The sequence below is a fragment of the Spea bombifrons genome, chromosome 7 (assembly GCF_027358695.1).
Source record: "Spea bombifrons isolate aSpeBom1 chromosome 7, aSpeBom1.2.pri, whole genome shotgun sequence".
NCBI lineage: Eukaryota > Metazoa > Chordata > Amphibia > Anura > Pelobatidae > Spea > Spea bombifrons.
In genome coordinates this window covers 26,774,818-26,788,170 of record NC_071093.1, presented here as the reverse complement: position 1 = coordinate 26,788,170, position 13,353 = coordinate 26,774,818, and the positions used below count along the sequence as shown (strand labels likewise).

Here is a 13,353-nt window from a genome sequence, read left to right as displayed (position 1 = left end):
CCGCCCCAAGCCTTTTTTTTTTAAAGCGGAAGAGAGAGAGAGGGGCATCGAGTGGTTTTCGCTTACCAAGTTGTCAGTACCCGCTCTCTCTCTCCTCTGCGGCGAGTCTCCCTGTTCGGTCTCGGTGCCGGCTTGTAATGCTGAGCACCAGAAGATGACATCATTTCTGGCGCTCAGCATTACAAGCCGGCACCGAGACCGAACAGGGAGACTCGCCGCAGGACTGCTGAAAGGTAAGTACAAGGGGGGGGGTAAGGGTAGATAATAGCGAGGGAGAGGAAGGGTAGATAATGGGGGGGCGGCAGGGACGGAGGGAGAGGAAGGGTAGATAATGGGGGGGGCATTTTAAACTTCGCCCCAGGTGGCATTTTGTCTTGGGCCGGCCCTGGCTAGATGGCACTTAGAAAGGTAAGTGGTGAAGTGTCTGACTTCTTATCATACTGCCTTTGAATTATGTACTTTAAGAAGTGCTGTGTAAATTGTTGGCACTATATAAATAAAAATAATAATAATAATAAATGAGTGTGTATGTATACAGTGTGTAGAGCACTTTATTTTACGTCAAGTTGAAATTTTCTTTCCATGGCAATTCCCCTTTAACTCCACTAACCATTTGAATTCTTAGTGAATTCTTACCAAACGTAAAAGCTGGTTAAACGTCCAATGCTTCATCCATCTTTGGAACATCATACAGATTATTTTATCTATCATGTCTAGCTCTGTCTGGACACATCTTCCCTTTAACCTTAAAATTCCCTGTGAAATATTACCAAGCCTGCTCTTTAGTACTGGAGCTGCCAAGTGATGTCATCCTCATACCAGGAAGTCCTGCAAATGGAACCTTTCACATTTCGATGAATGCCAACGCTCAAGATTTACCACTAAGCAAGATATGCAAAGTGCACTGCTGTATATACTGTATATAACCGCATACAGCAGATATCAACGCAAGCTGAAATATAAAGCCGCAGAAGTTTCAAGGCAAAAATACTTCCAGGCTTTTAAGTCACTGCATCCCTGCCTAATTTATGGCAGAAAAATGATCAGACCATCATTATCTGCCATCAAATATTATAATTTCTATGTTTCTAGTCCAATCTGGGCAAGTAGAGATTTGTAACTAAATTGAGTTTTCAGATAATTAGGTCTAAAAACAGTTGTACGTACTGTCAAATATTTATACAGTAAAAATGCTTGGACACTTTAAATCACTCAGAAATAAGGGTCATGATTTAACGTTACTGTACATCCAATGGGTACATTTTTCACATACATAAAACGTTTTAGAGGACCACTCCAGAAATCATATGTGCTTTAATGCATTTGACAGATGAGTGGCCCCTTTAGATCTTTTGTGACGCCCCCCTTGTTTTGGAATTCTGCAAAATGTTAGAAAAAGCAAGTCAGCTAATTGGTTAATAAGGCAAATATTAATCCACAGCAGGAAGAATATTAATGCCACTTAATAAATTACTGGGGAGGCCTCACTTAGGATACTGTGTCAGTTCTGAAAACCATACTATCAGAAGGGCATTAATTATTTAGCAATGATTCAAAGTAGTAGCACTTAAATGCTGTATGGTCTGAATAGCACATACCAGGAGAGATTTGATGACCTAAATATGCATACCTTGGAGGACTTGGTAAATTAGAGCTGTACATTTACAAAGTCAGAAAGAATATGCCTCCAAAAATCATAATTTACTTCCCTCTCATTAAGTTTAACCACACAAATTATATATTCATTTTTTCAGGACCCCCAGGAAGTCCTTTCTTATGAAACCATTCTTATATTTCTAAACCATCACTTAGTATGAACAAATGTAAGGAAGTTGTAAGAATTAAGTTTCACCTACAAAAACTATACATAGCAAGTGCAAGTGAAAAAAGGTATTTGTCCTGATTTTGCAGCCCCTTGTACGCCTAGTATTTTCATTTATTTTGTTAGTTAGAAGGCAAAATGGGAAAGCTGTTTCCAAACCAGACATTTTTTTAAATGATATTCTGATATTACCCACATTTGTCTTTTTGGAAACCAGGTATGAGTTGTGCATTGTTACCTGCATTAAGTAAATTGCCACTTTTTATACCATGCCCTGCACATAATGAAATATGGCTGTAGGAGATCCACTCCCACCCCCATGAGCTTGTTGTACTCTTTTACACAATCTAGCTCAGGATCTAAGGATTCGAACGCCCATGCACTGGCACATCAAAATGCAAACATGTTTATTTCATCTTAATTTTATTACAAACACGACTTCTGTCTAGGGGCGCTTGTAACTCACGATCTCAATCACTCAGATAAAACAAATAACAGAGGAACTTGGGATCCACGGGATTCACATCAGGAACTTCACCAAAGACCACTACAACTCCAGGATAACATATCAGATATGCTTGATATATCCATCTAAATGTGAGTGCATCCAATTGGTATATACTGGTTTAGAAAGATATCATCCTATGGTAGATTTATTTTCTTCTATGTCCGTGGGGTTGATGAATTGACACACACACCAAGGAGTTGGCTGTTGAAGGCTTAAAAGGTTCATGCATATTGTGAGTGCAACCATTGAAGTTTTGTCCTGAATTTCCAGAGTGTCTTACCTTATCACACTATATTTTTTCGTATTTGTTATTTCTTTTATCCGAGTGATTGAGATCGTGAGTTACAAGCGCCCCTAGACAGAAGTCGTGTTTGTACCCTTTTTCAACATTCCGTGGAGAGTGTTTGTAGGGTTGCCGCTGTAAACCCGATCAAAGGAAAGGAAAGTATTTTCTTTCTCACATTCTATTCATTCTTTTTGACACTGGGTTTCATTCCTTTCACTTTCTAAACATCTTAATTTTATTGCCAGCATAGCGAAGTGTTATGCGCTCATCAGACTGAAGTAGAATGTCACCTACATGTTAGTGACGGACAGGCCCACTTTAAATTGTTTATATTTTCATGATCTAGAAAAATGACGCTCCACTCTCAACCTAAGACTTGAGATGGCCATCCCTTTAGACAGGCTGACCCTGCTGGGAAACTACATCCACTAGAATGGATCAAGTGGCCAAGTAAATTAAACTATATGGGAATCCATACATTTTCTCACCTTCGGTTAAGTTGCTCCATTTGCTGGATAGAGTTGGATCTCTGAAGGATTTGTGGAGCTGGTGGCGCTGTGGGCCGCTGCCACGTTGTCGTCCGATTTATATGATCTACATAGAAAATCCTGCCATGGCTGTCGATTCGTGCCTCCCAATCTAGAAATTTAATAACATATGAAAACATTTTGATTCCGAATTTATTGAGACACAGTAAACCATAATGTACATTGGAACTAAACTATAAAGAGAGTAGTCAAGGAATTCTCTCCATTAAGAAGATTCATTGCAGATAAATATCTTATGCAGTGAATCCTTGTTACTAAAGTTGGGCGAAAAGTAAGATTTGTCCCACCCAACTTTTCTTACATGTTGTGGCAGTATGAAAGGTGAGGAACAACTTTTAAATTAATGATGTAGGGCATTTTAACTGATGGTCCGTTGGACCTTAAAACAGCAAAATACAGCACACCCAGAGTTACAGTAAAGCTGGCTCTGGAAATGGGTACCAAATAGTTTAATAAAGAGAAATATAAATGATTTCTGTACCACCAAGTGAGACACAAATCCAATAGGATAAAAGGGACAAAGCAGCCAATCAGATGCAAGATGCATGACTGGCTAGAGAATGAGGACAGAGCAATCAGAAGCAACAACCACAGGTCATGGAAGAGGAGAGAGCTCCAAGGGGCACTGAGGGCATTAACATGGGCGTCAGTTGCATGTACAATGGACAACAAGTAGGAAGCGGGTAAAACCACAGGCAGCAAAAAATGAGGAGGGAGCAATGTAGAGAAATGTGGAAGGCAAAGTTATTTGAGAATTCAGTCACTGGTAATAATGGAGCCCCAGTTGTCTTGTTCTGCATTAACAAACATACAAAGAAACTGCTCTAAAGTTTGGTTTGTTAACATATGACACAGGAATCCAATGGGACAGAAAGGACAAAGCAGAGATATTCAGGAATATTAGCCAATCAGATGTGAGAGTATTTAACCTGCTAGAGAATGAGGGCTGACCAATCAGAAGCAACACTCGTTGCTCCAATTAGTCCGTTAGCAGTTTCAGCAGAAAAATCTGCACATAGATGGAGAAGGTATGTGGGACACCAGTAAATATGTTTACAAATCTTACAGATTTTTCAGTTTACATGGCAACAATATCAGTAAAACTTTGCACATGATAAACTGTTCTCCTTTATTAACAAACAAACACACGTATGGGACATTTCAGTCTCCTAGAGACACAGACATGCTTCTTTTCTCTTATTTTAAGTTAGTAGCATTAGTCATTTGTGCTTGGCAATTGAAGTGCAGTGGATACAAGAGCTGCACGCAGGTTAGTGTTCCTGACAGGCCTGTCGGACTTTATATGCAACACTAATTGTGTTTTAAAACACTGATCTTCTATTTCAGGTCAATACATAAAGCATGCGTAAATATTCACTGTGATAAGTTATGTACTTTCAATATAACTTGTTCGCAACCAATGACGTAGCAGGTACGTCATAAAAAGATGTCCCTAGAGGACCAATAATGCCCCACATTGCCACGATCCCGGAGCGGTGAGCCTACTTTCAAAGGCAGGCGCTTGTAAGGGATATCATGAGGGATCATGATTTTCCTTGCTATAAGTATTACTGCATATCACTAAATCAAGTCTTTGATTTTACCTTATTTGCAAAGGCAAATTAATATTTCTTTTTTATGTCAATGATGGGGAACACAGGGCCTTTGTGGACATATTTTTGAGATGCAAACTGGGTCACAGGCCAAACTCTGACTGACAGGGCAAATAGGAACGATGTAAACATCCAAACTAATGAAGTACTCCTACAATGTTAATGGGGCACAGACAGAAGTATTTAGCAGCTTAAAATGTTTAATATGAGACATTTAGCCGCAACAGAAAAAGATAAACTGACGTCTATTTACCTCTCTGTTCCTTAACTACCCTGACCCAGCAGCTCTGTAACCAGTCACAATTTTAAAATACTGTACTGGGAGTGATTTTGAGGAACTGGTATGTGAAAGACTAACACAGAAAACTGATTCTTGGCAAACCCATCCAAAGACAAAATAAACTCTGTCTTGAACATAAATCATGGTATGTTTTCGTCAATAAGTATTTCCAAGGAACGGAGTTTGGCCACACAGAGTAAGAGTTCCAATTTCAGATCTCGGTTGCACTAAATCCTGTTAACTAAACTAGAGAAGCTCACATGGACCTCCATTTGTAGTAATAAGCTGGAAGTTGAAAAATGTATTCAGATTGCCTAGTGTTTAGGTGGATCTTTGTTTTGTCACAAGTAGAGGGTCTCACAAAATAAGCCAGCACATACAGGGAAGTAAGTATGAATAAAACACTGTTTTATTGATGGCATAATTTTGCATCATAGAAGATCCCTAAAGCTACATGGTATTTAAGCACAGTTAAATACAAGTTGCATGCAAACAAAAGGATTTAGATTTCCGAAACTAAGTTTGCAGGAGAGTTATAAAATAATTCCACAATGTATTATGAAACCCTAACCTTTTCTCATGCAAGATGAGCTGAGCTGGTCATTTATAATCATACCAATACATAATACATATCAATGTGAACGTCCCAGGCAGAACTTCACAAAGTCAAGGGAAGTGGCTCTGTGAAGGGGTGGTCAAGCCACATGTGAGGGCAGCCCTTGCCGGGGGTAACTGGTATCAGCCCCAACATGGACCCCTTGCCCAGAGAAGGGAGAAGCTCAGATTTCTTATGTGCGTTCATAATACATACTGAAATCCGTGAGATGACACTCAAGAAATGCCAGAAGATTAAGTATGTATGATGCAGTACAAACTCTTCCTACTGGAGAAGATTACAATGGTTTATAATGCAAACACAACCTGTCAGATCGCCACCTCAGCTCATCAGCATCAGCAACACACTATAGGACAACCATCAATGAAGCTGAACAAAAAGATTACTTACTGGGTGGCAAAGCTTCATCCACTCTCTGGTACCGGCCCACATCCTGTCGGACCGAAGGAAGTGAGCGTAGGGGCTGGTGGCCATTTCCTTGAGAACCTAAGAGTACCAAACAGATTTAAAATTTTACTAATTTTATATAAATAAGCTTAATTTCTAAAATAATAAGTAATATCATCTAAAATATTATCTAAAATGTTCCTCTTTTAGCTACACCAAAACAAACAATTAAGTGATGTTTTGTATTGTTAGGTTTCTCTAAAAATCAGCATAGAAATAACCCCATTGCCTTTGTGAGCAGCATGTAGCTGCTCATATGAACTGTTTTAAGTGACAACATTTGTAGAACAGAAGTGTGTTGGTTCCTGCCCTAGTGGCATCCCGGATGAATGGATAAGCAAAGAAAAAAAGTACTTTTAAGGGTTTAACTGTCACACTGGATATAAGTAAAAGCACCACTTACTTGTGGCACCCTCACTTTGCCAGGAAGTCTGCATCATGTCGCTGGATGAAGACTGTGCAGCTCCAAGGTCTTCATCTTGAGTTTGCGGCCTGGCTACTGATGCTGCTTGAAGGTTTCTCCTCTGCCAGATTTCCTCTGTACCTTCTCCTTCATATGAGATATCTGAACCTCCACGGCCCCCATGTTTATTCTTGGTGACCACATTCACAGAAGGAAGGGAACATGGGTTGCATAGTAAAACCTGTATCTCTGAATCACCAGCAATCCCAGATTCTGATGCATGGGCTCCACAGTCCTCAATTTTAGATGAAAAGGGTGGACTTTCAGAAAATACTGAACTTTCAAAAGATGAAGAACATGCATTTTCTGTAGAATCTCCTGAACTTACATGAAAATTATAAAATACTTCTGCCCCAGCCACACTGCCTCCTCCATTTGATCTACTACTGGCTTCACAGGAACTCTGCGACTGTGGAAGTTCACCATGCATGTCCATTTCAGGTACAATCTGTGATATCTCAGATGGAGTTTGTTCACTTAAACGTGTAACCCTGCTTTTACCGTTTTCTAAAATAAAAAGCTCAGAAGATGCAGCAGAACTTTCTTGAGCTTCCATACACGCACGTGTACCAGGGTTATCCTGTTCATCAACACTTGTTTCCAGAACAATCTGATCTTCATCTCCTCTTGCCCCCAAAACAGGCCGATTGGAGGGAAATGTTTTGCTTGCATTATCACTATTCTGTGAAGGTGTCTGCACAGTCAGTTCTTCATTTTCTAAACTGCTTTCTTGTATTGGCTGTGATATGCTACTGGCACAAGTGCCATTACCGGCTCTGTTGGCACCATTTAGCAGTCCAGGCTCTTCTACCAGAGGACACCGACATAAGACATCCTGCAGAAATGATCCAGCCTCATGGTCTTCCTCATCAGAATCAATATGAAGCATTGCATTCAGCCTTGTATCAGTGGGGAAACTGCTTCTTAGTTTTGGCGATGCTCCAAGCGAACGATCACTGCAGGCTGAAGCATCCATTTTGGCACGATTGCTGTTATCTAGTGCATCAAGGTAGTCATTAAGAGAGTCTTGGCGATTGCGAATAGGAGATGTCCTTGAAGCTGTTGAAGACGCTTCTTCATAGTCAGTCTCAGAGGTACTACTAGATCTGGCAGCATGTGTTGGTGTCTCACTTATCAAAGCTCCTGCACACAATGGACCATTGGCACACACAGAAGTGGTATCCTGCCCAGTGGGCATGTCTTCATCGTCAGAAGGTGTCCCAAGCTCTCCATTTATGTTATTTGCAGCAAGAAGTGTACCGACTGCCTCTGGGGAAGCATCTGTGAAATATTAAACATGATAAAAAGAAATTAGATTCTTACTTAAAATTTACAATATCACTTTATACACTATTTTCAGGACTTGCGACATTTGAGAGAGGTTGTTTTGTCTCCTTATGTATGTGTTTCTTCCTCATGAATATGTAACATCCATAGTAGAGTTTTACTATTTTTATCTAATACATTTCCTGACCTAACCTTCTTTCGCTTCTCCTCACCCACCCTTGCAAAGGCCAATATGAGAGGCAGAGATAAGTTCTTGGGGAAGAATTATCATGCCAAAAATAATATTCATGGGACACAAATGTAGTCATTTACTTTTTAGGTGTCATATGTGTCAAATAGGCCAGTTTGGTAGGTTTTCCATCTCTTTATATAGGTTGGAAGGAAAATATGTACGCTCCAAAACATGTCAATTACCCCAAATCTACCTCACTAAACTGCACATATTTTAGCTATTTCCCAAAATAAGCACATACATAATTAAAAGAGTCCATTATAGTATGATATAATAGAATGTTCTTCATCTCCCTCACTGATACCTCATGCACTGAATACTCTGACGGTTCACTGCCATCGTATGGCTGAAAGTCTCTTACCATCATGGGCTGATGATGTAATCTCCACTTTAAACTGTAAATATCCACTGACATGATCAGTTGGGAGTCTTCTGCCAAGATTATAACTCAGAATTTGGTCACTGGAAGAACACTGAATGTTAGTTTAAACATCAACATTTATATCTCCTACTTTTCACTGGTTTTACAGAAGAGAGAGCTCTTTTCGACACAGTAAGTAATAATATCTGAGCAGAAAATCAAGGAATATGATAATATAATATATTACATTATGATATATTAGTAAGAAGGAGTGAGAGGTAGATAGTGAGAAATTTTTCAATATTTAAAAAAAAATTGTTACAAAGATTAGCTGTTTTTTCCCTATATTTAATGTATTAAGCATACATTATTTTTACCAGTGTTTCAAGTTATATATTATTGTATGTGTTTGCAAAAAAAAGTGTGGTAGGGGATAGTGAGGAAAGAGGTATCTGATGGGGAAAATGCTACCCCCCCCAAGATTTTTAGGGGTTCCTACGCCTATGACAATAAGCCATAGAATGCATGTACCGATAAGACCACAACTTTTTGGAATAATAAATGTGGATAGATGAAAATTGGAAAACAGTTAAAATGTGTGTTTATTACATCTGACATAATACCACAACTTAATCCAGCACTGAAAACCAAATGTAAGTTATTCCAATATATAGCTCTTGTAAAGCCAAAGTCATAGCCAAAGCATTTTAAGTAAACATAAGCAATGCCCTGAATACCAGTGCACGTGCACTGTATGAATTTGCAGCATGCACATGCACCTCAAGCAGTGAACACAATGGTGCTTACATATTAAAATAAGCATGATCGATGTATTAGTAACACACCATCAGTGTATATCACCACAGCACCCATCTTAATTCCCTGTTCTCAAAGTTTGTATGATAATTGAACTTATTATAAGTTATTTCTTAGTTTCTCTCTTTTTTAAGTTACCCCTTGGTGAAAGCCCTTGCAATGTTGTGAAGAATAATGGAGACGACTAAGGCTAGGTTTCCACTTGGGGTTTTGTCCTGCGTTTTTTTCTTGATGAAAAACGCCAGGAAAAACACCAAGAAAACTGCCACTGCATTCTCCTGTGTTTTGGCATTTTTTCTGGAGTTTTTTCTGGCGTTTTAGCCTTTCTGTGGAAATTGCTTTTTTGACCTAAGGCAGTTTTTCCAGCCTTTACACGTTAGAATTGTCACCCAGCTAAAAGGGATTAGGAAAAATGGCAAGTATCTACCCCCTCCTGATGTCATTTTCTTGGTAGAGTTCTACTTAAACACGCCCCGGCAGACCCTTTTGTCTCTTTTCTGTGGTTTGTAAGGCATGCTTTATTCCGAATGTCTGCTCCTCTAGGAAGATTGGCCCCAAATGATGGTGCAAATTGTTTGCTGTTGCTTTTGGCACGCAGGATCCAGTTGGGTATGTTTGTTTGTAATGGCATGTTTGTTCCAAATGGTGTAAAATTCAATATGAACTTTGTTTTGTGTGAAACTGTTTGTTTCCAGCCTATTTCTCGTAGGACACACAGATACTGGGTCCATCCTCTGCATTGTAACTGTGGAAAAAAAACGTCATAAAAAACGCCAAAGCAAAACCCACATGGCTTTTTCATGGCGTTTTTTCTCTCCCATAGACTTCTATTGGAGAAAAATCCAAGATTTCCTTGCAAAAAACGCCAGAGTGTCAACATGCTGCGATTTTGAAAAACTGCCACAGAGCCCAAAAAAGCAGAAAAACGCCAAAGAGGACCAATTGGATATGGCATTCTGTGATTTCCTATTGAAGAACAGCTAACATCTGGCCGCAGCGTTTTTTTCACTAAAAAAACGCCGTGTGGCTGAACTGGCGTTTTTATGGGCGTTTTTAGCAAAAAAAAAACCAAGTGGAAACCTAGCCTAAGGGACAGGAAAATAACTGTGATTTTTTTTTTCTTCCCTAACCTCATCTTCTTTGAGGAAAATTCTCCCTTACTTTTTAATTGAGTATCTCCAAAAGAATTACACTGGTAGCTGTCCAGAGAGCGACAAGTACAAGGTCTAGGTAGTTTTAATAAATTGATTTATGTGTAAATCTGACTGTTTAAGTTTCAGGTTCTAGGTTGCAGTTCTAAACGTCAATGCACTCCAATACTTCATTATAAGCGTATTTTTTAAAAACTACCATATTAATAATAATGGTAAGGTACACCAGTAAAGAGGAGCCCAAAAAGACGACAATATTAACCAATTGAATAGCAATGTGTGCTCATAGGGTTAATTTATCTTCCAATTGAATTATATCATACTATAGTATGAAAGGTACTTGGCAGATGAATGCAGGTGACAACACCTTAATTGTATAACTGTCATTATGAATGCCTACCTACCTTTGAGGTGAGGATAGGCAGACATGTTACCACTTGCTGAAATTTATACCGTGGGATATCAACATTACAGATTTACGGTAAATATGAACTTATGTACCGTATGTTTGATGTTACCAGAAATGAATGATACTTGAGGACCTTGCTGAAAGAAATAATGGAAACAAACATCCAGGTGGTTCTGGATGTTCTAGCCAGCTGGGTTCAGACGATAGTGTAATGTGTGCATGTAGCATGACAGACAATATCAGGCATCTCAGAATGAACTATAACCCTTTGAGTGCTGGGGGTCGTAGCACAATTTTCCCTGTGGGAGGCTAGCACAATTTGTGCGGAATTGCTAAAGTTATAGTTACGTGACAATCTAGTTTAGGGCACATAAGATATTGTGATAAAAAAATAAACAATGAACATAAATGTCTTTGTAAGAAAAAGTATTTTCTTAAAAGCCAGGGCTGTCCTCAGCTAAACAGGGCTCTAGACAAGACGCCATGCCTTTTTTATACATTTAGAATGTAAGTGCATGCCCCTCAAACCTTGTAGAGGCTTCCATTGCATCAGCGTCAAGTACCAGACTGACTTGTACACCTTGGGGGCATTTTCTGGGTACCCCTGGTCCATTCACCCCCGAAAGCTGCATGAGTTACTTGGCACTAAGATCATATCTCAGTTAAAAGTTCCTCACCCCTTTAGTAAATGTATCCAGCAGAAGTGGTTGTGCATAAATCCAGATCACACACACAGTCAATGTAGATTACAGCACACAATATATTGCTGTTTAGGCAAACACTTTAGTCATAGGCGTGGGACCAGTCTGTAGTGGTTAACAGTAAACATGATACTCTTTAAGCCCTTCAGGACCGGGATTTTGATACTAACGTGTCGCTAAAGGACCGGAGCCGTTTTTGTGTTTTTGCCGTGTCTTTCTTCAACTGTAATTTCTCTCTTATCAATTAGTGCACCCACACAAATCATATATTGTTTTTTTCAGCACAAGTAGGGCTTTCATTTGAAACCATATTAAGCTGGGTAGTACATTGTTTTGCTTGAAATAAACTGGAAAAAGTGGGGAAAAAATGAAAAAAACGCATTTTTTTACAGTTTTGTATACATACAAATTGTACACACATTGAACCAATGGGAAAAAATTATCCCAAATATATTCATTAAGTTGTCCTGATTTGGAAACCACCCAGCATGGCCAGGATTTTTATCTATTTTGACCAGTATAGGGAAAATATTGCAAGGCATGCATCACGTTTTTGAAATGTAATTTTTTTCAAATATGGTATGGTAGTCTAATAACTGCAATAGTTGTCACAGATACTGATTATCCCCCCAAAATTATATGTTTATGAACAGTAGATAAGTCAAGGTGTACAACTAGGGTCATTTTGACACTTTTCAAAAGGGGGTTTTTTCTCGAATTGCTGCCAAAATTTGGGGTATTTTTATATTTTTTTGTTTTTTTTTTTGCATATGTTGCAATGTTGCTTTAGATTTTATATTATATTTTGTATAGAATATGTGCAACTGCAGAAGAAAACACCAAATTGTGTTCACCAACATCCCCGGTTCCAACAAGGCCTCACATGCATGGTTCATGCATTTTTGAGGAAGCTATGAGGGCAAAACTGGAACATGCGCATTTTACTTTTCAAATTTGGAATTTTCAGAAATTGGTTTCCTGGGCCCATATCCCATTTGGGACATTTTGGAAGCCCCCCACTGTAAATTACCCCATAAAAGTATATATTTAAGAACAGTAGACGAGTCAAGGTGTTCAACTAGGGTAGTTTTGACAGTTTTCAGCCAGCCATTTCTTCACTGATGTCTGCCAAACTTCACAGGGAAATTATTTTATTGCGTTTTTAACGCATAAATTTCAATGTTGCAATTTATTTCTTGCACAGCATATGTGTAAGACTGGAAGAAAACACCACATTTTGTTCACCAACATCCCCCGGACCCAACAAGGCCTCACATGCATGGTTCGTGCAATTTTTGAGGAAGCTATGAGGGCAAAACTGGAACATGTGCATTTACATTTTTTTAAATATTTTTTTTATCAGATTACTTGTAAGTGACAGGTTTAGGCCGCTGACATCAATCAGGGAGACCGATCAATAATCAGCGACTTAAAATGTCACCGACAAGTGATCAGGTAATAATTATGATTTTTTCATTTATTAATAATTTGTGTTTTTTCATAATTACCCTAGATGACCCCTCTCTCTTTGTAGAGCAGGGTCATCCGTGGGCTGCCATAATGATCCGATCACTCCTATTGGCCAGGAGCGATCTGATCAGCCCAGCCCAGCATTTGACCTGGAAGCACCCTGGACTTTCAGGTCAGTGCTGTTATTTTTTATTTTTTTATTATTATTTTATATAAAAAAATTTAATGTATTTATTTTTTAATTTTTTATTATTATTATTATTTTTTACATTTTTTTTTAACTCTTTCAATGCTGATGCTCCATTGAAGCAAAGCATTGACTGATATTTAGTCCCCACAAGCT

At 38.8% G+C, this 13,353-nt stretch overlaps 1 protein-coding gene across 2 annotated transcripts in view; it reads right to left on the bottom strand.

Annotated features, from left to right (window-relative positions):
- Nucleotides 1–13,353, bottom strand: part of HECW2 (HECT, C2 and WW domain containing E3 ubiquitin protein ligase 2) — a 101,496-nt gene that overhangs the window by 22,501 nt on the left and 65,642 nt on the right. For both annotated transcript variants that reach the window (XM_053472220.1, XM_053472222.1), the window contains exons 8-11: nucleotides 8,464–8,564; nucleotides 6,524–7,864; nucleotides 6,064–6,159; nucleotides 3,105–3,255 (exon numbers count right to left, since the gene is read on the bottom strand). In XM_053472220.1, coding sequence (XP_053328195.1) covers nucleotides 3,105–3,255; nucleotides 6,064–6,159; nucleotides 6,524–7,864; nucleotides 8,464–8,564 — 1,689 coding nt within the window. The remainder of the gene's footprint in view (nucleotides 1–3,104; nucleotides 3,256–6,063; nucleotides 6,160–6,523; nucleotides 7,865–8,463; nucleotides 8,565–13,353) is intronic.